Here is a 26,431-nt window from a genome sequence, read left to right as displayed (position 1 = left end):
GATCATACTTCATAGTATATTTTATTTCATAACCATTGCCAATCTAATTTTGAGTTTTCACCTACCAATGTTCAAATCTATAGCCTTGTAATTTTGAAATTAATCAAGAAGACATCAGAATTTCTGAATCAAGTATTGTAACAAATATGCCTTCGTGGTGGACTTTTTGGTAGAACTAACCAACATTTGCATATAGACCAGCAAACCTCCCAAGGTTAGTTTTAGGCAAAGGAACTCTAACCCATGATTCGTCTGTCACTGAGAATATTTTATAAACTTTTCCAATTGGTATTTTTTATGAAGTTATTTTTAGTTTCTCATGATTTTGGTGCAGATCATGATTAGAAAACATTTCCGAAAATGTCGCTTTTAAGTCATTTTCCTTATTTTCTTCTAAAAAGATAAAAAGTTGAGAAAACAAGCGAGATATCTCATTGTAAAGTAATACCGAAAAAATTAGTATATTCAAATTTTGATGTACTGAATCATGGTGTCTTGGGGTATTAATCCGTTTTTGGATGCACCTGGATTTCAGCCCCCACCCCTCTAAGAATGATGGAGGAGATAATGATATAGGTAGTTAAAGAGGGGTGATGCACGTAGGGTTGCACACCCCTTCGTTTTGGCGTACGAAAGGGACACCCCTTCGGGTTGGCGTCCGTAGGGGTGACGCGCCAGCTGCTGATAAAAATATTCTTAAATGTATTTTCGTCAAGCATGAAGTGACTATTGACTAGTTTTCATTATATTTTTAGTTAAGAAATATTTAAATTGATATATTAAATCATTTTAAAATCAAAAGTTTCAACAATAAAGATAAGGTACGATTGCCCGATATTTTTATCATATATAAACTTCAGAGCATGATGACCACATTTTATGTATTTATCTAAATTATTTAAACTCCTTCCTTATCCAAATGCTTCCTTTTATATAAATTCCGGAAAAATATGTTATTAATTGCCAACAATGTTTAATTTTTTTCCCCATTCAAATGCAGCTTTTGCTGAATTTGTAGAGAAAATTTTTTGATTTCCACACCTGGGCTGTTTCAAACTACTATTTTAAACACAAAAGACTGGCTGAATTATTATTGGTTCTTTTGTTTATTTTCAAATTAAGTGACAAAATGCTATAATTTATCATTTTGCTATCATTTATAGACACAGCGGTCGCTGTATCTTATTAAAAATATAGCGGTGGTACAGAATATTAACAAATCGAATAACCAAGTTGAAAATTGAATGGTATTTCAGTTTTATTTACTTTTAATAATTAACAATAGATTAAATAATTATTTTTATAACTTATCCACAATAGCCCCCTCACGTGTCTACAGTAGTGTTTAATTATTTTATACAAAATGATTATTGAGAAAGTATACTTTCAAATTATTAAAATCATAATGTTCGATTTTTTCATTCAAAATGAAGATAAATGTTCGAATTTTGATTAAAAGAATACTACAGGAGTTGCACAAAATAATCGAAAGCCTTCGATACTAACACATTTTTTGATATTTCTCAGAAAATACATAGAGAATCAAATAATAAATTTAGATCCTGCGATTTCTTATACATATCAATGAAATTTAAAGCTTTTTGAGGGTTGAGGCACCGAGAATGAATGACAAACAGAAAAAATGCTTTTGAACACTCTATGACAAATAAATGTAGTAATAAATTTATAACTTATTATTTTGGTTCTTATATACAATAATTGAACTAAACTTCGTAAACGTAGCTTAAATATTTTTGAAAATATGAACATTTTTGTAAAAAAAAAATTAAGAGAAAAAACTTATTTTCTTTCCTTGCGTTTTTTTTAATAACTTTAAAAAAATTCAATAAAATAAAATAAAAAACGTTTGAATCCATTTTAAATTGATTAAAAAATTTTTGACATAAAAATTTAAAAAAAAAAATTGTTAAAAACTGCTCCAAATACGTGTAATTAACGTTTTTTTATACTGGGCATATACGCAAAAAAATAACTAAATAAAATAAATAAATAATTTTAAAAATTTTCTTAATTTTGTAGTGAATCTTATTTGACAAATACTTAATTCCGATTTGAATATCTTAAGCAATTTCCTAAGGAGTTTTTTTTTTCTTTTTAAAGGAAACCTCAAAATAATAAAGGATTTTCCACAAATTTCATTTTGTACTAGTAAACAAGATTTATAAATGACACCTGTTGGAGATTATGCCGATAAAAGTATCTTTTCTTTCGCATGTTTAATTTCCTAATTCCATCACACTTTGTTGTCCAGACCATCATTTGTAGGGTATTATCATTTGTTAATAAATCTTGTTTAATAATGCAAAATGAAATTTGTGGAAAATCCCTCATAATTTTGAGCTTTCTCTTAAAAGAGTAAAGAAACTACTTAGGAAATTGCTTGAAACTTTTTTCATTTTTAAGATATTCAAATCGGACTTAACTTATTAGTTGTCAAATACGATTCACTGTAAAATTAGGATAAATTTTTTTTTAAAATTTTTTTCCGCACATGCGCTGTATAAAGCAACTACTTCAATTACTCTTATCTGGCGCAGTTTTAATTATTATTTTTTTAATTTTAAAGCAATAATTTCGTTATCAGTTTAAAATTGACTCAAGTGCTTTGTTTAATTTTTTTTAATATTTAAACTATAGCAAAATAAAAAACTTTTTTTTTTATAAAAATTTTCATTCATCTCCATAAATATTTAACCGAGGTGTACGAAGTTTTGTCCAATTATTGCATATAATATCCAAAATAATAGTTATGAGTTACAAATTTACTGCCACATTTTTTGGCACAGTTGTTGAAAAACATTTTTTTCCGTTTGTAGTTCATTGTCGGTACCTCATACTTCAAAAAGCGTTAAACTTCATTGATATGTAGGAGAAATCGTACCATTTAATAATTTTTAAATTTATGAACTGATTCTCTAAGTATTTATTTTTCAAATATTAAAAAATGTGTTCGTATCGAAGTGTCTCAATTATTTTGTCAAACTCATGTATTTATGATTAGACACATACATATATATAAATTTAAAATAAAAATTTTATTATTGTATGTTATTCCAAAATTTTTTTTTCATTTTTATTTAATAAAATCTCCTCTTCTAGAGATTACATTATTACACTATTCGTTTCATATCCTTCTTATCTTTATTAAAATGACATAATCAGAAAGCTATAATGGGTAAATGCGATATATAATTTTTTCCCTGTCTTAAAGCATTTTAAAACATGGGGTGAATTTATTTTGCTAAAAATTTTATAACACAAATTAAATCTAAGACATAAATTTATTTAATTTTAATTACATATGAAGCTTTAATGAAAAACAAACTTTTTATTTTAGTGAATTCTTTTGTTTTAAAATATATCTGTGAATAACAAAATAAAGCGATTGAAATAAAGGGAAAAGAAAAAGAAAAAAAAACTACAGAAATAAAGATTGGTACTTGGTCAGGTAAGCGAAGAATCACTTTAACTAAACAGAAACTGGCATCCACACAGAAATCGGAACTTTTCTGCTAAAGTTTTCATTCCGGATTCAAAAAATAAAAATAATTGGTTTTGTTGGCGATGATCTCGTAAGGCGATAAAGAATCGTGCATAGTACACACGCAGAGCATTCAGAATTCTTCGCTAACAGCTTCTAATCGCTTTCTAAACTATAATAACAGGGCCTTCGATATTCGACGGGTAAGGAAGGGGGAATGAAATTCTCCGCGAAGGAAAAACGGATTAATACCCCAAGGAACCCTGAATCATACACAACATGAATACTCACTATTGCTTTATGACGAAGTTCTTTTCCATATTTCAATTGTTCTTTTTTTTCTTCACACAATTTCTAATTAGGCTCTCTATCAGTATGATGATGAAAATCAAGACATTAGAATAAAATAATATTCATACAAATAAACTGAATAAATATTTTTTACAAATACTCTTTGTATAATATTTGTTCAAGATTCAAATGTTACCCAGTATTTAGTTGCTTATTTCTACCCACCTGCATTATTCACGATCGCAAAGAACTATAGAGGGCGTAGTTGTATGAGACGAATGGATGGGTGGCCTAATGTAAACTATAACAAGCGTCCTTAAACCGGAAAAAATTTTGAAAATTTCTGGTGTATCCCTCCGCTTATGTTATGACTACGAGGCGATGTGCGAACAAGCCTAATATTCTATGCAGTTTTGTTATTGTAATTTGGGTTTAAATCTAAACATAATTGTACCATTCATAAGAGCTTTCAGAAATGTATTGATTCTCAGAGGTCGTAAGGCCAAAAAAAATTTTGGAAAGTTAATATCTCATTGGGAATAATTCTTAAGGTTTGCCATGTTTTGTATTTTATCCCTTATTTGTACATTTGAATAAAATGTCGCCAAAAATGTCTTTAAAAATATCTTTTTAAGTTAGCCTAATTAGAAAATATTCAAATGATTATAATTTTACCATGATCATGCTGAAGTTAAAAGACTGAGAGAAAGAACTCGGTACATGTGGAATACTGCAAAAGATATGATGCAATAATATGATGGAGCGTTTTTTTCAATCTGCGGGGTAAAAATATATCGGAAGCAGTAACCCAGAAGTCCTGCGAGAGCAATTTAACCACTAGCGCCACCACCCTTAGCTTTACACGATCACCCATCCATAGCTGCGATTTCTGTATGAACAATCATTCAGACAATCCTGAGGAAGAGACGTCCGTTATATCTAGCGTTTAGCATTGTAACGTTCCTTCTTTATTGTGACTTATAAAATATAAGAAAGAAACTTTTTTGATAATCTTTCTTATGCAGACAAAAACAAAATGGTATATCTTTTTTTATCAAAGGAACATCCAAACCACATCGGAAAATATTTATAAATTAACAGAAAAAAATTATGCACCTTGTAAAAATATGTACTTCTTAACTCTAATAGAATTAATACCTAATGCCAACGAAGTCGTTTTACTGAATTTAATGATATTGGCGATCGAAATGAACTACAGGTCAGGTAACGTAGAGCAAAACTCTCTACCTATGGTAACACTTCGCAAGAAAGGGTCTCTATCTTCATAGGAATTGGTAACTAATTTTAAACCATAGTTTCTACTACAGAATGGCAACAAGGAGATGATAACGTCGGATCAATGGGCTTTTCGCATTGTGATTGGCTGTTGCCTATCACTCAAGTCGTCGTCGTCGAAGTAAAATTATGTACCTAATATAATATAACGCAATTTTACTAATATCTTAATTGTTTATAATTTTTGCGTGAATTTCTTCATTTATAATTTAAATGGCAAATATTTTCAATGTTTTTCTACATTTTTTTTCTTATTTTTTAAAAATGAAAGGTCAATTTACTTTTGAATGAATTTTGTTTTGAATCAATATCTTATAGAAGTCTGTATTTGCTGATTATGACTTACTTTCTCATCTTCAAACAGTTGCTGTAATTAGCTTATGGTAACAACGTTTAAATGAAACGAAAGATATATTTTAATTACCAAGTAAGTTTTCAAAAAATATTTAAATATAAAGTAGAAAGTATTTCAAAGTTGCGTTGAAAAACATTTAAATTTGCAACTTTATTTTTTAAAATTATTTCCACAAATAATTATTCCTTAATATTACTGAAAACTTATTTTAATTGAATAAGTTTCAGTTTATTTAAAAATAGTTTTTTTTTCTTTAATATTTTGTTACCATTTTAATAATTAAAATTAATAGAAATGTAAAAAGTATATTTTCTTTGCATTATTTTGAATAATTGCTGGTACCATTTAGTTATCAATAATACCACATTTTTCACCCATGGCGGTTGCATTTTTAAGTGCTGTAAAAATTATTTCGATGAATAGCATTATGTTTATAACTAGTCGAAATGATTTCAAAATAAACTTTAGAAGCTCAAGTTTTGTGGCGCATTTGAACTATTTTATTTGATTTGTTTTACCTTTGATTATCAAGTTTTAGCCATATACAAATTCTATATATATATGTAACATAAAAAGCTTCAATTAATCTTTTTATGTTAGTTTCTTTTATAAAACTTCATCTTAATTAATTATTCTAAACGAAATACTTTCTCACACTTTTAAAAGCCACATCCTGTTCTTAAATCTATTTTTGGCTCAAGTATGCATTTAATTAAGAGCAGGACATTTTTCCCTTTGCTCTTGTGTGGGAAACGTTCGATCCATTTCATAAACCAATAGCAACTACTAAGATTTCCCTCTTTCCCTAAATTAAGACATTTTACGGATTTTACTTTGCAAGATTTTCCCTAACATATAACCAAGGAGCGCAACTTTTCATGTGCACTTTTTACACTTTTCTCATGACTGCACTGTCTAATAATTAATAAATAAATTTTGTACCCTCCTTCCCGACCTATGACCTGTTTTAATCCTTCCACTCGGCAACGACGTTATATATATATATATATATATATATATATATATATATATATATATATATATATATATATATATATATATATATATATATATATATATATATATATATATATATATATATATATATATATATATATATATATACGTATGACACAGTCGGCAAAATCACCATTCGAACAGTGGATCTTGCCGAGAGAGGTTGTTTTATAACTGAACTCGGAGCGACCATGTCTACTCAACGATTCGGACGCGGAGGGAAGGCTTTCCGACCCTCTCGCGGACCAGCCATAGACCACGATGAATTGAGACAACGGATGAGAGATAAAATCAGATGCCTCAGCCTCGTTTCCTTTGACGGAACCGTGCATTACGATAGGATTGAACATCACCTAAAAGAATACCAAGACAACGTCGATGAGACCCTTATGATGATGGAAACGTCAGACAATAAGGAATCTCTTTACCCTTACTACTACGAATGGATTTACTCTGTTGAAGCATTGGAAGCCTTGAAAGACTCCGTAATCACCCAGACGCCAACTACAGTTGATTCCCCAACAACAGCTGATACTCCAATAGTTTCAGAGGAGCCAATCACAGTAGTAGCAAATGACAACTCAGAAGAGACTATCTCCATTCCCATCCCTGAGACAGACTCTACTACTACAAAACCCAAGAAAAAGAAGAAGAGAAAAAAGTGCAATGTCAACACGGCGACAAAAAAATGCACTGAACCCGAATCAGATAGCGAACTTCATCGCCCGGATAAAAAGATCGCTTCCACACCCGCAGTGAAGGAATCCCCACCAGAAACAACTGCAGCCCCGGCAATTGTCGAGACTCCAGCTGAAATTACAGAACCGATGGAAATACTACAAACCACCCGTAGAAATTTGAAAGCCCTCATCCGAGGACTTAGCTCAGAAGTCGAAATCACAGATCTCGAGAAAGAACTAACAGTTTTTGAGCAACGGCCAATCAGGATAGAGCAGCTTAAGAAGAGGCGTGGCCGGGAACTTAAGCCCCTCCCCCTCTACTTGGTTATACTTCCAGATAGCGAAAATCATCGAAACATCTTCAATATCAAAAGACTGTTTGACACCCCAGTGCAGATAGAAAGGTTTCGTGGCGGGCGCCACGAAATACAATGCTACCGATGTCAGAAGTTCGGCCATACACAAAAGTCCTGCACAGCTGAGCCCGCTTGTATGAAGTGTGCCAATGCACATTTCACGTACACTTGTGTAAAACCAATGAGCGAGCCAGCGAAATGTGTAAACAGCCTAAGTGAGCACCCAGCCTGTTTTTCGGGCTGCGGTGCAAGACCCAAAAGAAAATCCAGAGGACACCAAGCCAAGCCTGCAAAAACCTCGGACAAAGCCACCAGATTCCTGCTACTTTTTAAAGAAATGCAGCAACTTCTGAAGGACCAAGATCTCATGAACCTACTACGATCTCTGCTAGCCGACAAGCTGTAGCTGCAGCGATATCCCCATCATGCTGACTTACACCCAAGACATCCACAGCCCACCTGTGGTTTAACTTTCTAATGACATTACACTAGGCGCCCACGGGCACTATCTCAGTTGAAGGAGTGGAGTGTCCGCTTCGCGGACAGGTACTCCGTGACAGAAATTAGTCTAAGTCTAAGTCGGCAAAATAAACTTCAACACCCCCCCCCCCTCTCGAATCGGTTAGGAACGGGCCTGAGTAGAATTCTATTTTAAGGTCACCTATTCCTGGCTAACAACTTTAGCACCGTGAAACTCAGAGCAACACATACAAATATTAACAGCAACATGGAGAAAAAATATTGAAAATTATAAATGATCACAAAATTTATTGCACATTAAAATTTCAATATATTTTTATTTTTTTTCCTGTAATATTAAAAATGTACACTTAAATTAAGTCAACATTTAAATTAAGTCAATGCTGGCTATGCGGAGATTAAAGTATTGGCTGCAAGTTGTCACTTTGGACGTCAAAAATACTTCCCGCCTGCATTTAATTATTATTACTTTTAAATATAGATGGAATTAAAATGAATATATTACACCATTTTGAAAATTATTTTATTTCTAGCTTGTTTCTTAAAAGGATGCATTTTTAGGAATAAGCTTTGTAAGGTTCATCATTATTTTTGGAAATATTTAAAAGAAAGCTTTACATTAAGATTCAAAATGTTCAATTTTTGAAAAATTAACCACGTTTTAAAAAGTTTGGCTACTGGCTAGTATGAAAATTTTCTTTATAGGACTGGGCTATAAATCGATGCATTGCGACAGATCAATTATTACTTATATCGGCAAGCCGATACCATAGAGTAATAAATAGGAGGAGACGGCATGCCCGTAAACTCCTTAACCGCAACCGCGGCGCCATATTGGTACAACCAAAACAAATCGAACTTCGTTGAACTAGAGCTGTACGTGTTTAAACATTCTTCAAACTGAGTAATAGATTTTACTTTAGCAATTAGTCTAGTGTTGAAAATGATATTAAACACAGTCTGAGAAGATCAATTTTTCAAATAGAGTTGCATGCTTTATATATTAATAAACAGGTTATAATTATTAATTCATATGTTTAAAAAAATTGAAAAGAAACAGTTTTTTTTTTTTTTTTTTTTTTTTTTTTACTAAGTGATACATTAACAAATTTAAACAGCTTTATTTTCTGAATTTAAAAAAGTAAGCTAAAACTTTTTAAAATTATTTATCTAAAAATTAAATCATTTTCTTTCTTCATTTATTTGAGAAAAAAAATGGGACAAGTACCTGATACTCTTTATACGTAATTTTAATTTCACTTTCTATTAATCTTATTATAAAAACATTGAAGACCATTAAATATTTATTTCAGTTTTTTATTAAAGTCAAAAGTCAGATGAAATTTTATATAATATATATATATATATATATATATATATATATATATATATATATATATATATATATATATATATATATATATATATATATATATATATATATATATATATATATATATATATATATATATATATATATATATATATATATATGTATGTATGTAGTAAATAAATGTGTGTAAAATCAAAAAGATTAATAAACTTGTTCCTTTTTATTACTGCATTTATATTTTACAATGCGTGAGTTAAAAATTGTGAAACATTATGTAGAACTCCCTCTTAACATCAAAGAGCAGTGGGTTCAGTGGTGTTATGAGATTCCTGTTTTAAAAAATGCGAAGGTTCCTCGATATGTGCCGAACTCTTGCGCTGATGATGAAAACGCAACACTGGAGATACATGGATTTTGCAACGCGAGTGCAAAAGCTTATGGCGCGTCAATTTATATTAGATTTTTAAAAGAAAATACCATAGAAGTAAAATTGCTTACATCTAAATGCCGTGTTGCGCCCATAAAAAAAATTACTTTACCGAGATTGGAGCTTCTAGGTGCCTTATTGTTAGCCCAATTGGCTAACAAAGTAAAACAAATTGTGGATCAAAAACGATTTTCTTATGTTTTTTTGTACACCGATTCAAAAATAACTTTATATTGGATTAAAGGGTCGTGTAAGAAATGGAAATCTTTCGTAGCTAATAGAGTTACGGAGATACAAAAACTGACTGACACCAATTCTTGGTCGCATTGTGCTGGCAAGAACAATCCAGCAGACTTTGTGACTAGGGGTACTTCTGCTGAATTTCTTCTTGGCAACGACGTGTGGTGGAATGGCCCTCAGTTTTTGAGAGACAAAACTGATCTTTCAACAAAGGCTGATCTGATGTCAGTTTCAATCGATGACATTTCAGACGAACTAAAGAAAAATAATGACACTGACGATTTTCAATTTAATTTTACTTGTCTTAATCATGATTCCGTTATTGATATATTCTCAAACTTAGTAATAATTTTATAACTATTATTCGTATTATGTGTTATATTCTTAGATTCATTAATAATGTAAAAGGTAATAATAGGATTATCGGACACCTTACGCATGAAGAAATAAGGAAAGCAGAGGTAAAAGTTCTTCAAATTGTTCAACAGGATCATTTTATGCAGGAAATAAATAATCTCAAAGAAGGTAAGAGTGTTCCAAATAATAGTAAGGTGAGATCCTTAAATTGTTTCTTGGATAATAACTTTATTTTGAAAGTGGGTGGAAGATTAAAAAATTCTAACTTAAGTATGAATAAAAAACATCCCATAGTACTGCAAGATAAACACCCTGTAACTTCGATTATTGTAAGATATAATCATTTAATCTATTTACACGTAGGTTCCAATACATTGTTATATCTTTTAAGACAAAAATTTTGGATAATGAATGGGAGTAATATTTGTAGAAAAATTGTACTCGAATGTCTTGTTTGCTATAAAAGTAAACCTGTTTTGGAGAATCAAATTATGGCAGATTTGCCAAAAGAAAGAGTAACCCCTAGTTTTCCCTTTATGAATGTGGGAACCGATTTCTGTGGTCCGTTCTATGTAAAATTTAAACACCAACGAAAGGGACAATTGAATAAAGTATACGTGTGTACATTTATATGCCTGAGCACTAAAGCCATTCATTTAGAATTTGTAACAGATCTTACATCTGAAGCATTTATTGCATGTTTAAAGCGTTTTTTTGGTCGTCGTGGCAAATGCTCTAAATTGTTTAGTGACAATGCAAAAAATTTCGTTGGTGCTAGTGTAGAACTTAAAAAACTACATAGAATGGTTAAGTATCCTGATGAGATCTTAGCAAAATTTCTTTCCAATTTCTTTCCAGTCAAGAAATTGAGTTTAAGTTTATACCTCCGAAATCGCCAAATTTCGGGGGAATTTGGGAATCGGGAGTAAAATCCTTTAAGCATCATTTAAAACGTGTAGTCGAAAATTCTCATTTAACTCTCGAAGAATTTGTTACAATAATTGCGGAAATAGAAAGTGTTCTTAATTCAAGACCACTTACTCCGTTGTCCTCCGAGTTTGATAATTTTGAAACTTTGTCCCCTAGACATTTTTTAATAGGCCGCCCCTTAACTTCCATTATTGAGCCTCAGATTGTTGACATTCCTGAAAATAAACTTTCTAAATGGAAAAAAATTACTAAATACAGTCAACAAATTTGGAAGCTCTGGAATCGAGATTGTCTATCCCATTTGCAACAACGGGGTAAGTGGATGTTTCCTAAACAGTGGCGTACGCAAGGGAGGGGTTTAAACAGAATTCTGGAGATGCGAGAATTCTGGAGATGTGGTGAAAAATTATATAAAAGGGGGAACGGAGTACAGTTAGTCAGACTAAGAGTTATCTCTGCCGCTTGTCTTTCGGAGCTTGTCGCTAAATCTGTTTTAATTATTCTCAACAAAAAGTTCATTCAATCGCCAAACCCGTCGTCGCCACTGTTTCGACTAGTGAAGAAATCAGTAACAATACCATTGGAGATACTGTTCTCGTTGAAGTTATTCATTCCAGCTCGAAACTTTGAGATCGTAGCATAGCGGATATTTCTGCCAATATATATATATATATATATATATATATATATATATATATATATATATATATATATATATATATATATATATATATATATATATATATATATATTATAATTAATTTGAGAAAAAACCACGACCTGAAATTAGTGGGGTGACAGCATCTAGTACCAATGTAAGTTTTTCTGTTGTACAGAAATGTGATACTTCCGTTGAAGAAAACGTTTCTAGCATAACAAAATCTGATGAATGTGAAAGTGGCCCTCAAAGTGTTACTTCCCACCCATATGACAATGGACTTTTTTTCAGAAGATATTACATTATGTTCTTAAACTTAAAAAATGAAATCAAAATTTAACTAAACAATGTTGTCTAAATAAAAAGCCAAAATTGTCTAGCTGTCTAAATTAGGGAAACAATAGTGCTTTATTACAGACTCGAATTTCTATTAGAAGTTTTAGAAAATTATGAACACCCCCCTTGAAAAAATTCTGCGTACGCCACTGTTCCTACAAACAATGTTAAAGTAGGTTCATTAGTTTTGATTGAAGACGAAAGCATGCCTAGCACCAAATGGTTCACTGGTAGAATATCGGAAATTATTTTTGGTAAGGATGAAAAGGTACGAGTTCTCAATATAAGGTTGGCCAATGGCAATTTGTTGAAAAGAAATGTTCGTGATATTTGTCTAATGCCTATCAATGATAATTAAAATTTTGTTACCTATTATATATAATTCTCTTACGTGGCTCCCAAATTTTGGCTGTATTTATTTTCCGTCGGTGGCAACGTTTGCTTTGTTTTGAAAACACCAAAGCATTCTGCCTTTTAATGATGTGTTTCTGATCTAATATATACAATTCTCTTACGTGGCTCCCAAATTTTGGCTGAAGTACTTTGTACAACTAAATAAGATTCTTTTCACAACAGTTAAATATTTACTTTATTTTCTTCATTCATAGAGAAAACAGTCGGCAAAGAATTCTGTTAGGTTAAAAAACATTTCGCTAAAAAAATAACGAATTCTAAAAGAAATTAAAATGAAATCTTAAAAAATAAAAATGCTGTTGCCAGCCATAGAATTTTTTGAAAGTTAACTTAGCAACATAAATCAAAATGACATAGAAGCGCAACTAGATCAAAATTATGATACCTGAGCGCTTGACGTAACAAATCCTTCAATTCTAAAAGTATTGTATCGCCAAATGCCCAAATTAACAATTGTGTTCTTAAAGAAATTCTATAAAAAGTTTTAAATAAACAGCCTATTTCTACAACTGCTTCTTGAAGAACTTGGCTCATTGATTAAAAATATTGTTTTAATTTTTCAGTACTAACTTTACTTCTACTTTCATTATTGCTATGACCCTTTTTCATTACATTTTACAACTTCATGCTAAATTTGAGGACTTTAAGTTGTTTTGTGGTTGAATACTGACATTTAGAAATGTGTACATAAAAAAAATAATATTTAAAGGTTAAGAGTTGCTTCAGAAAAATTTGAATTGTTGACATTGAACTTAACAATAAAAACAATCGTATTTGTGAAAAATTGAATTGTATTGTTGACATCAAAACTAAAAATATTGTGTTTCAACTTAACAATACTACCTTAATTTATACTTTAGAATTGCCTCGGAGAAATTTGAATTGTTAGCAATGACTTAAACAAAAAGTTTTATTTTAACTGACAAATACTACATTATAATTTTAACTTTTTCTATGACTATACTCATTTTCTTACTCTTTTCTTTGCTTTTTATACATTTTATATTTTTGTGATAAAATAAAAAACTTATAGTTGTTCTGCTTCTGAACACTGATGAAAGCACAAAATGACGGGCTTCATCAACAATCCAAAATATTTTCATTTATTTTACAAATTCCATATTATTAAGGTGGCGCCCTTCAGAGAATTAAAAATACAAAATTATTTTCATCAAAGCCGATGCTTTACATCCGGCGTTCATACATGGCTTTAGCCCTCTGGTGGGAAAGACTTAAAACAAAACTTACAACAGTTACTTTTTTCAACAACTGAAATTTAGAATAGTGTGATTAAAAAAAATATGTGAACTGTATGCAATTTCAAATTAAGAATGAAATGTACAAGTTTAGAATTTTCTACAGTGAAAAGTTTTCGGAACTTCAGTATTCAAAAAAGTATACAAAAACTAGACGTTAAGAACGTATCCAATGAGCGAGCAAAGCGAGCATTGGATTGCGAAGCAATCCGAAATGAACTGCGAAAGCAGTTCCGGGGGTTGGTGAGCGCCAGCGAGCAGGGGGGCGAAGCCTCCTAGTATTTTACTAATTTACTTGATTTGTGTGAATATTGTTGGATTTAAATGTTATCTATATATTGCTTATTTTGTATTCGATATATTTGATTCTATGTTATCATTCATTTAGTTTGAAACCCTTAAGGTTTCAAGGTCGGGAGTATGTTCCCGCACCAAATTAATTAAAAAACAGATCAAGAGATGGCGCTGGGAAGAGTCATGTGTGTATTAAGTGATATAATAGAATTAATACCTAATGCCAACGAAGTCGTTTTACTGAATTTAATGATATTGGCGATCGAAATGAACTACAGGTCAGGTGAAGTAGAGCAAAACTCTCTACCTATGGCAACACTTCGCATGCTTTCAACCATTAGCATGTAGAGAGTCATGGGAGAAGCAAGTACGTTAGCTTCTGGCTTGATTTTCATGAAGATTAAAATCTCTTAAGTTAGGAAACTATATGGAACTGAAAACTGTGTTAAACATTTCTCTAAAAGAAAGCGTCATGGATATTTTAAAAATATTTTTATTAAATAAAAACGAAAAATATTACGAAAAGGAAAAATATCGTAGTACATACACACAGTAATAAATGATATTTTTTCATAATAGCAATTTAATTTATGTTTCCTTTATTTTTTTATAAAAGCATGGGAAAAACACCTCTACATCAGATGTAGACAAGGATAGACAGTTCCAGCCTCATGAGCTAATTTGTCGTAGAAGATGAATGCTTTAATAATCCAGCCTCACGAGCTAAATGATGTAGAAGAATTGGATTCTTTCATTGCTGCACAAATTGAATTAGAATCTTCTGATACTCTTCCAACAGTTTCAGTGGAGGAGACACTTTTAAATAAATTTATAAAATATATATCTATTAAACAGTCGAATAACGGAGAAAACGGAATTCATGTGTTTTTTTTACAAGAACAGATTATTCTTGAAAATTAATTACAAAATTCTTCAATCGTTAAAAATAAGTAAAAATTGTTAATAAGTAAGAATCGTTAATAACTAGTCAGTAACCGGCGTTGCATAGCTGCACAATCTACATTCTGGCTTTATTGTCGGTCAGCAGTTAACTTAGCTACTTCAAAAACTTAAAAGTTGACTAGTTTCATTTTATAACCGTCGTTGAACAGTCGACCCCATTCTGTGTTTACGAATATCTACGTTCAACTCTGTAGCCTTGTAAATAATGAACCCTACTCAGAAGACAGGGAAACTCCTGTATCATGGAACAATTTATCCTTCGTGTAGCGATTTTTGATGGAACTTCATTTTCGTTACTTGGACAGGAAAACAGCGAAAACCTCACGTAGTTAGCACGACTGCAAAGGTATCCTATACCTATAATTCACCTACAACTTTAGACGTTTTGTGTTAACTCTGTAGTCGGTGCGAGCAGGGCGCAGAATACTTAACAACCAACCACCACTGGGACTGGAAGCTGGGTTACCTCATTAGAAGGATAACGCTCTATCCTCTGAGCCATAGCGGCTTTTAGCGCTGACAATAAGGAATTATAAAACAATATTTTCAGAATAACCAATATGTGATACGTTAAATAAATATTTAAGTAAATTTATTAATATAAATTAGTAATATTTAAGAAAATGGAAGTAAATTTAAAAAAAAAAAAACCGTTGGTCACGAAAACGTGGAGCCCTTACCTCCTTAACTCCCCCGACCCATAATGGCCTGTTGTAGGAATGCTTTACTTCTATAAATGGTCAGTTTAAATGTGCTAAAATGAGTTGTTCTCTGCTATCACAAATATAAGAACTGCGATGATTCAGGGGATAGAGCGCTCGCCCCCCGAACAGGTGAACCGGGTTCGAATCCTAACAACGGCTGGTCGATACGAATTCCGCTCCCAGCTCGTTACGACCAATGTGCTGACGTAAAAATTTTTCAGTGGTAGTAGACGGACCATGGGTTGGAGTCCCCTTGCCGGCAGACTAACAGTGGGAGATTTCCCCCCCCCCCCCTTTGTAACACAACAGCAGATTAGTTCCATCAAAAAGTCTTCCTCTGGGGGTGCTGATCCAGGCGTTTTCTTGTCTTCTGAATTGGTTCAAAATTACAAGGCAACGGAGATGATTATTAGTAGTCGTAAAACCAATATTGTCTCAGCTGTTTAACGATTGTTATAAAATATAAACAAGTTCAGTCATCATTCAAAAATAATCAAAACTTAGCTGTAATATTAGTAAGGGGATAAGGAAAATTTTTTTTAATAAAAATGTTTAATAGATAGTTAGAAATATTTAAGATAAATAAAAAACTGATTAACAACTATTAAAAAATTCAAGTTGCAAAATCCGTAATTTTAAGAAAAAGTTAAGTTTAAAATGTAATAGATGCTCTCTTAATTGCCGCGTCATAAAGAAAAACAAAAAAAATTTTGAAAAAGAAAAATCTAGATAAAAAACAAAAAAAAAATATTCTTAATTTTTAAATGAAAGGTTTAAAGCTAGAAATTGCAATTGAACTTTCTCACAAAGCCGTATTTTTAGAAAAAAGTGCCCGTAAAAGAATAATGTTCATTAGAAACGATCCTTGAAACCTGCTGATATAATAAAAACGGTGATAAAAGAAAAGTTAATAAAAAAAGAAATAATTTTTTTTCCTCAGTTCTGAAATATAACTTTAATGATATGAATTTTATTTTATTTTAAAACCGTCGTTGAACAGCTAATGATTAACTCCGTAGCCTTGCAATTTTGAACCCAATCTAGAAGTCAAGGGAACCTCTAAATCAAGTACTGGGATAAATTTTGCCTCAGTGGAGTATTTTTTGATGGAACTAATCCGCATTTGTTTTGCATGGAGAGGAAAACTACGAAAATATCTCATGGTTAGCCTGACGGCAAGGGGACTCTAACCCATCATCCATCTACCACTGATATTTTTACGTCAGTACTGTAGACAGCTCGAGTTAGGTGCGGGATTTGCTTCGATTCGAACCCAGTTCACCTCATTGGAAGGCGAACGTTCTGTTACCCTGAGCTATGACGGCTCCCTCATTCAAATAAGTAATATCACACATCCATAGAACTCATTTAATTTTTTTTTTACTGAACGAAAAAATCTTAAATATTCAGAGATAGAAAATTGTGCTATTACTTACAATGTTTCAATGGGTACCATTGAAATTTAGCACAATGATGAAAATACGGTAAATAAAGCTCACACACACACATATATATATATATATAACGTATATATATATATATATACTAGTGGGCTGCGCCCCCTGCTCGCCAACCCCAGAAAATTGCTACGCAATCTTATATGGTTTGCTTCGCAAACCAAGCTCGCTTCGCTCGCTACTAACTTCGGTACATTGCAAATGCACAAAATTCTAAGAATTCCAAACAATCACTCAAATCCATATAACAACTTTAAAAAAAAAATTACATCTTTTTAGTAAATACTGAGTCATTAAAATAAATTGCATGTAATTCGTTAAACCTATTAGAAATGTGCTATAGTATAAAATCTTAAGATAAAATTTCTAAAGCTGATATCTCTTTAAAAAGGTTAAAATCTTGGCTATAATTAATTTTATTAAAAACTGAAATAAGTGAATTGCGATGGAAAAACCTGCATAAACAAAACACTGAATTTCGGAAGAAATCATATTTGGTGAGAATGCTCTTTCTTGTCAAAAAATACTAAATAAACTGACCTCAAGTAAAACTCAAAGGACTTCGAATCAAATAATTAAGGAATCACGTTTAATATAAAAGGAAGATTTATTAACTAAACAATAAAATTACAGCATCGCAGTTACAAAAAACAAATATCACACTCACTCAAAAAAAAGCAATTTACATTCTAAATAGTCACCATAGCAACCACAAAACTCTTCTCGTTACCATCTATAAACTGATATATAATAAATAAATTATTATATAAAATAAATAAACAAAAAATAAGATGAGTATAAGCACATAATATTTTACACTCTGGTTATTTCAGTTTCCGTTTTTAAAAGCGCTATATGTTGAGTCATCACATCTAGTTTTGGCATGTGACATTTTTAGCTGCAATCATTGGTCGATTTTCTAGCGTTGCCATTCGGGGAGTTGTAATGAGGCTTTTTTTATCGCCGTGTAAGAGAAATATATATATAGATATATAACGTCGTTGCCGAGTGGAAGGATTGAAACAGGTCTTAGGCAGGAAAGGAGGGTACAAAATTTATTTATTAATTATTAGGACAGAGCAGTCATGAGAAAGTGTACACGAAAAGTTGCGCTCCTTGGTTATATGTTAGGGAAAATCTTGCAAAGTAAAATGTCTTAATTTAGGGAAAGAGGGAAATCTTAGTATAGTTGTTATTGGTTTATCAAATAGATCGAGCGTTTCCCACACAGAGCAAAGGGAAAAATGTCCTGCTTTTAATTAAATGCATAGTTGAGCCAAAAATAGATTTATGAACAGGATGTGGCTTTTAAAAGTGTGAAAAAGTATTTCGATTGGAATAATTAATTAGGATAACATAAAAAGATTAATTGAAGCTTTTTATGTTACATATATATATATATCCTTGTTCTCACGTAGTTATTTACTTTCTAAAATAGTTGGATTTTATTAGGAAAATTCAAACGAAAATCAGAACGTAATCGCTTACATTGCATAACAATTATAAATGAACGGCAGTTGGACATGGATAACATCAGTTCGTTAATAATCACGTGACTCCCCGTTTCAGATGAAAACGATAGTAAGCGTTTTTTGCTCAATAATTAGTCTTCTTAAAAAGAATAATAAAATATTTTCTGGGAATTATGAGGGATTATGAATGGATTAAGATTTGTTAAAAAAAGCTACTGTAATTTTCCTTTTTTGCTACGACGAGTTGTACCAGTGACAAATTGTGCGTGCCACGATTCCGCAATATTCGTAAATAGACGCATTTCATAGATGTAACAGCAAGAAATTGTGCTGTTAAAAATGATGAAAATAATGATTAAAAATAAAGGTTTCACCTTATTAGATTAATCGAAAAAAGTGCCTAGTAACTGTTTATACATTTTAGAGACTTTCATTTTTGTGAGATTTATATTTACACATTTTAAATAAATAGAATCTCGCATCCATATACCTACATTAAAACATTGATAACATTTTATGAACATATGGGACTACACACTTTACACATGCTCCAATTTCAATTACTTAAAAAGTGTTTAGGCGTAACATTTTTGGATTTATATTTTTTTTAATTTTTATCAAATTTATCCCTGAAAAATACAGTTCTATAAAACCTGTCAGAAAATCTGTGATCTTCAAACAAATTTGGACAAAATGAGGAGACAAAAGGGTTGAAACAAATTCCAAGAGTTCAACAGCAATGCATGCAGGAGTTCTTTTTAGTTGAGATTTTGTGAAAACTTTTCATTTTATCTAAGACTTAAATCAACCATTCCATTATCATTGCTAGTTGATATCTGAGGGAGGGTGGGTGAGAACAATTTAAATTTAGGATAACCAACCTCCTGGAAAAATTGGGATGTGTAGTAAAAAAGAAATAATGAATTAAAAGTGGATTGAAGAATCGGTAACGGAGAAATCACAAATCTGAGAAGTGGAGACACCTAAATTGAATAGCAGTACAAGAATGAATTTTAAAAACTACAATGAAAATAAATGAAAGGCTAGATTAGATCACTTAATTTCAAAAAATCGCTTATTACACTCACTAAAATAATTAAGTTACTCAGAGGCAAACACAATTACGCAATATATGAAAAAATAGGAGTAAAAATGAAGAAATTAACAAAACATTTTTTATTACGTTGGTAACAAAATCAAGGTTTTTCATCAGTATGAGAGCAATTGTGTTTAGTTAGATAACATTTATGTGAAAAACTCTTCTTACATATACTACATGAATAAGGTTTCTCACCAGTATGAGAGCGACTGTGTTTAGTCAGACTACTCTTCTCTGAAAAACTCTTCTGACATATACTACATGAATAAGGTTTCTCACCAGTATGAGTGCGATTGTGTTTAGTCAGACTACTCTTCTCTGAAAAACTCTTCTGACATATACTACATGAATAAGGTTTCTCACCAGTATGAGAGCGACTGTGTTTAGTCAGACTACTCTTCTCTGAAAAACTCTTCTGACATATACTACATGAATAAGGTTTCTCACCAGTATGAGAGCGACTGTGTTTAGTCAGACTACTCTTCTGTGAAAAACTCTTCTGACATATACTGCAAGAATAAGGTTTCTCACCAGTATGAGAGCGATTGTGTTTAGTCAGACAACTCTTCTCTGAAAAACTCTTCTGACATATACTACATGAATAAGGTTTCTCACCAGTATGAGAGCGACTGTGTTTAGTCAGACTACTCTTCTGTGAAAAACTCTTCAGACATATACTACAAGAATAAGGTTTCTCACCAGTATGAGTGCGATAGTGCTTAGTTAGTTTACTCTTCTCTGAAAAACTTTTATTACATATATTACAAGAATAAGGTTTTTCACCACTATGAGAACGACTATGCAAAGTCAGTCTACTCTTCTCTGAAAAACTCTTCTGACATATACTACAAGAATAAGGTTTCTCTCCAGTATGAATGCGACAGTGTTTAGTTAGCTTACTCTTCTCTGAAAAACTCTTCTGACATATACTACAAGAATAAGGTTTCTCACCAGTATGAGTGCGACAGTGTCTATTTAGTTTACTGTTCTCCGTAAAACTCTTGTTACATATACTACAAGAATAAGGTTTCTCACCAGTATGACAACAACTGTGTCTAGTCAGATTACCCTTCGTTGAAAAACTCTTATGACAGATACTACAAGAATTAGCTTTCTCACTAGTATGAGTACGATTGTGTTCCGTTAGATCCCATCTATATAAAAAACTCTTATTACATATACTACAAGAAAAAAGTTTTTTAGCTGTATGAGAGCGATAGTGTACAGTTAGAAGAGACCTATATGAAAAACTCTTATTACATATACTACAAGAAAAAAGTTTCTTAGCTGTATGAGAGCGATAGTGTACAGTTAGAAGAGACCTATATGAAAAACTCTTTTTACATATACTACAAGAATAAAGGTATTCACCATTATGCTGGCGATTGTGCTTAGTTAGATAATCCTTCCTTGAAAATTTTTTATCACATACACTACAAGAATAAGGTTTCTCACCAGTATGAGTGCTATAGTGTTTAGTTAGTATACTCTTCTCTGAAAAACTTTTATTACATATATTACAAGAATAAGGTTTTTCACCAGTATGAGAACGACTATGCAAAGTCAGCCTACTCTTCTCTGAAAAACTCTTCTGACATATACAACAAGAATAAGGTTTCTCATCAGTATGAGTGCGACAGTGTCTATTTAGTGTACTCTTATCTGAAAAACTCTTATTACATATACTACAAGAATAAGGTTTCTCACCAGTATGAGAACGATTGTGCACAGTCAGCCTATCTTTCTCTGAAAAACTTTTCTGACATATACTACAAGAATAAGGTTTCTCACCAGTATGAGTGCGACAGTGTTTAGTTAGTTTACTCTTATCTGAAAAACTCTTATTACATATACTACAAGAATAAGGTTTCTCTCCAGTATGAGTGAGATAATGGTTATTTAGATGACACCTTTGTGAAAAACTATTATTACATATACTACAAGAATAAGGTTTCTCGCCAGTATGAGAACGACTGTGCACAGTCAGATGACTGTTCCGTTTAAAATTCTTATTACATATAACACAGAAATAAAGATTCTTATTAGTATTAACATTGAGCATAATCATGTTACCGTCTACTAAAAAACTCATATTGTATAAAATGCAACTGTATTAATCTGTATGTAGCTAATTATTATTTCAAAGATCTAAATATATTACCATCATAAGATTTTTTAAGAGTGAACCATCTTATGACAAGTTAAAATACATTTTTAGAAAAACATCATTAAAAATTTTACTCAAATGTCTCTTAGAATGAGTTATGGATACTAATGACTATTACTGGATATAATATTAAAAGGGCTAAGCAAAAATAGCATTTAAATTGCTATAAATACATCTAAGTTTTACAATGGAATGAAAATCAAAGTAATAAATACATAGCAATAAAAAAAACATAGTAATAAAAAATGCACAGTATTTTTCATAGTCATATGAGATAATGAGAATGCCTTGCTTTCTCTGTGGCTGGCAGTAGAAACAATTTTTAAGATAACCTATTCTTGTCTAATATCTTTGGTCTTCAAGTACCATGAAATTCAGAACAATGCACATCCAACTATAAAAAGCAACATTGAAAAGAAAAATAATTAATTGAACATTGAGAAAAAAATAAAAAGTCATTAATAGTCTAAAAATATGTTGCGTATTCAAATTTAATAAACTTTTTCTGTTACCAAAAAAAAAAAAAAAACTTTAATTATGCCAACATATGCAAAAAACTCTTGTACAGGGCAAAAGAGACAGTCAACACTGGCTATGAAGCACTTACAAAATTGTCTTCAAGTCCCAACTTTAGACGTCAAAAGTGCCCCAAACGTCAAAATTACATGTAAATTATTATTTTTTCGATAAACTTTTCTGAAAATTCCTTTTCTGCAACTTGTTTCTTAAATTGATGCAGTATTAGGAATAAACTTTGTAAGGTTCATCATATTTTGGGAAAAGTTTAAAAAGAAAGCTTTACATTAGGATGTTATTTTAAAGTAATCAACTTTCAGGAAGGCTTGTCAGGAGCAATTATCGCGATTAGACTACACCATAAATCAATACACCGGGATTAAATTTGCACTTTTAAAATTAAATGCATACATTTTTAAATATCTTAAATGCATAATTTTTGAATATCTTATAAACTAAAAGTACAATTAAATTGCATAAAATAATAAAAAACTCGCACTTTAAAAGGTCAATATACTTGTTTAAGTACATATGCTGATACTAATCATATACATCTCCAAGAAAATTATAAAATAAAATCAAGTTTTTAAAAGTCTAAGAATTTAATTACAACAAACTCTTCACTAATCAACTTCAACTTTGCATACACTGAAATTATAATTATAAAATAACAAATTCACAGTATGTAAGTTAAAAAAAAAAAAAGTCATGCACAAGTTTTTTTTTTAAAAAAAAAAAGGTTTCAAAATTAAAAAAAAAGACTTAGGATTTTGAAAAAAATTGAAGCAAACAAAATATATTCAAAACTTAATCCTTAAGAATTGAAAAATAAAATAAAAATTACACAATAATATGAGGAAGAAAAATAATAACTTATATGCATTGATAAGATAAATTACAAGAACATAATTTATAGAATATAAAAATAAGAAACATGGTAGAATCAGAATAAGTTTTAAGAACATATATCGTTATCTCGCATGTTCGTTTCCGCACCTCTTAGTTTTTTTTTCTGCTTTGTGGTGACTTGATATCGTTTCTTGTAGATTATTTTCAGTGGAACTGACTTTGTGATCACCGTTCTGAACGTAATCTATAATTGAAAAGAATACATAAAGAAGTGTTTCTTAATTAATTAGGTAAAAGTTTTTTTTTGTAACAAAACTTTCTTTTTTATTTTTAAATGTGAAAATTAATTTTGATATTATATGTTTAAGTATTTTTCTACATTATTGAATTTATTACAATCGGAAATATAATTTAAGGTGCCCATAAAGAATTAAATTAAAAAGTAATTAAATTTGTTAGGGTACTTTTTACTTTATTTTAATTTATTAAAAACTTTTTGGATAAAATAATAATTTAATGGGTTTTTATTACTGATTTCAAATTTATTAATCTTTAGTTGTTGTCATTTTTATACATAAAATTATAACAAAACTTACTTTTCCTCTATTGGATTTGGACATAAGTCAATCAATTGTGTTCATTCAAAAAAATTAGTAATGTTTGCGATTGCGACTTCTTTTTTTAAAATCATTTAGTACTTCGTTTTATTAAAGAGTATAATAGCGCTTTTTAATTTTCCTTCAATATTGTCAGTTGAATATATTATCGAATATCATAATTCTTTTGTTTTTATTTTTAAGAAATTAAACCTTACTTTGTTTTTTCGTTCAGAATTCGGTAATTATTCAATTTAACTTTATTATTTATGTGAAATAATGATGATAAAAAATAGTGTTGTTTTAAAAGTGTTTTTTTGTTTGATTAATTTATTTAGCACTTTGTTTTAAGCATACAAATAATTTTTAACGAACTTATTTTTTAAATTTTCTTTCTATATTGTTAGGTAAATACATTGATAAATTTCAATTTTATTTTTTTTTTTATTATTTACTTTTAAACTAAGAAATCTTTCGTTATTTGCGCGATCATTTTTAGAAAATATAACATTAATATTTTTCTTAAGCAAAACATATACATCAAATTCAAATTGATTTAAATCAATCTGAGTATGAAGTTTTGATAGAAATCCGACTTTCTGCACCTTACAAGCAAATGAATTTCAAAAATACTATATCGAGATGCAAAACTGATGATGTAAAATTTCTTACATCGCCCAGTCCTAGCAGTTGGCATGTCTGTTAAGATGTAATTAAAAAAGTAATTACATGTATAAAAAAGTTGCCACTGTTAAAATGCTATGTGAAAAGTCAAGATTAAATCTACCTGAAAAAAAATTATTAAATGATTAAGGTTTCTCACCAATATGAGTGTGATTAGTTAGACACTCCTTCCTCAAAAACTACAAGAATAAGGTTTCTCATCAGTATGAGTGTGAAGGTATTTAAATTGCTGTCTATATTGTGAAAAAATCTTATTACAAATATTACAAGAATAAGGTTTTTCACCAGTATGAATGCCATTGTATACAGTTAGATAACACTGTTCTGAAAAACTCTTATTGCATATACTACAAGCACAAGGTTTCTTACTAGTATGAGTGCATAAGTGATTATTTAGATGAGTCATCTGTAAAAACACTTTTCACATCTACAAGAATAAGGTTTTTAATCTATATGAATATGTTTATGCGCATTCAGACCATTTTTATGAGTAAAACTCTAATTACATATAATAACAGGGTTCTCACTCTTTCAACAAAGCAAAAATTAAGCACTTTTAAGGATTAAGTACTTTTTTGAAAAATTAAGGACTTTAAAAATGGTATGATTGTTTATCATCGAATATACATGACACCAACAACAGTGCAAATTATTTACCTTCCTAAAAGAATCAATCAATAAAAAAAAACACTAAAAAACAATAAATTTTTTTTTTTAAATCCAGGAAGGTTTAAAAAAAAAAAAATTCAGATTGTTAAAAGTTAACGCCATTCAGATTTAAAAGTTAATGTATGAAACTAATCTGCATTCCATTTTTAATGATTTCATTGAAATTGAATTGTAAAATTAAGTGCAAAAATCAAGATTTGCAATTTTTTCATGTATATTAAAAAAAAAAGAGTAAATAAAGAAATTCGCCATAACATTGAAAAAGTTATTTCAACAAGTTTTTATATTTTGCTGCTAGATCACAAAATGTGTTATTTTACTTTTATGATGAACTTATTTCCAGTCAAACCTGTTCTTAGGAATTTACATAATGTAACTAAACATTTTGACAAAAACATGAACTAATTTTAAAGCAACTAAAAATTGAACAGAATTTAAAAGTATATTAAGTTGCAATGTTAACTGAGTAAAATGATTATTTAAATCTAAGGATCTTTTAAATGAGCAGATTTACGTTTTTATGTAACAATTTGCGTAAGCTTAAGAAATAAAAGTAATAGCGTAACAATCTTACCTTAAATTTTTTTTGCATTGCAACAAAAGAAATCATAAATAGTTACCAAATAATAAACTTTCTTGTTAGAAGCAAATCATGATTTCTTATTTAGTACTCAGGAAGGAAAAACTTAAGTATTTTTGAAAGAAAACTTGAGGTTCTCCTCAAAACCCCCAATAGACCCTAGGTTTTTGATGAAAAACCTTGCTGGGCAGGAATTTTTCAAACCCTGTTTCTTACAAATCTGTTTAATTTTTAGTACTAACATGAATTTTAAAAAATGTTATACTTTCTATAAAGTAACAGTTATTATACATTGAAATATTATACAATTTTATTTAATTCTTCAAGAATTTAGAAAATAGTTTTCGGTATGGATTCTAGTTAAAAAAGTTTCTGTTACTTCTTTTCTTAGCGTTTTACTTAATTCCTATAAGCAGATGCATTACCAGTAGAACTGAATTTCTTGAATTTTGA

At 30.3% G+C, this 26,431-nt stretch overlaps 2 protein-coding genes across 13 annotated transcripts in view; both read right to left on the bottom strand.

Moving 5' to 3' along the window:
- The window catches only part of LOC147804364 (uncharacterized), a 173,153-nt gene that overhangs the window by 33,252 nt on the left and 113,470 nt on the right, over positions 1-26,431 (bottom strand). The window contains exon 1 of one of the 8 annotated variants that reach the window (XM_087152420.1): positions 3,794-4,095. The exons of the other annotated variants lie outside the window; for them this stretch is intronic. The gene's annotated coding sequence lies outside the window, so the exon portion shown is untranslated. Of the gene's footprint in view, positions 1-3,793; positions 4,096-26,431 lie in introns of those variants that run through there. 8 annotated transcript variants of the gene reach the window in all.
- Positions 17,935-26,431, bottom strand: part of LOC107444194 (uncharacterized) — a 69,153-nt gene continuing 60,656 nt past the window's right edge. For 3 of the 5 annotated variants that reach the window (XM_087152423.1, XM_043056546.3, XM_043056547.3), the window contains 2 exons: positions 23,597-23,693; positions 17,935-22,478 (listed from right to left, as the gene is read on the bottom strand). In XM_087152423.1, the coding sequence (XP_087008549.1) occupies positions 20,015-22,009 (1,995 nt within the window). In that variant the 5' untranslated portion in view covers positions 22,010-22,478; positions 23,597-23,693 and the 3' untranslated portion in view covers positions 17,935-20,014. The remainder of the gene's footprint in view (positions 22,479-23,596; positions 23,694-26,431) is intronic. The other 2 variants (XM_043056549.3, XM_043056548.3) reach the window with 1 other exon arrangement.

Source organism: Parasteatoda tepidariorum, chromosome 9 (assembly GCF_982258835.1).
Source record: "Parasteatoda tepidariorum strain Cologne lab strain chromosome 9, Ptep-v5.0, whole genome shotgun sequence".
Classification (NCBI taxonomy): Eukaryota; Metazoa; Arthropoda; class Arachnida; order Araneae; family Theridiidae; genus Parasteatoda; species Parasteatoda tepidariorum.
This window is presented reverse-complemented; position numbering and strand designations above follow the sequence as displayed.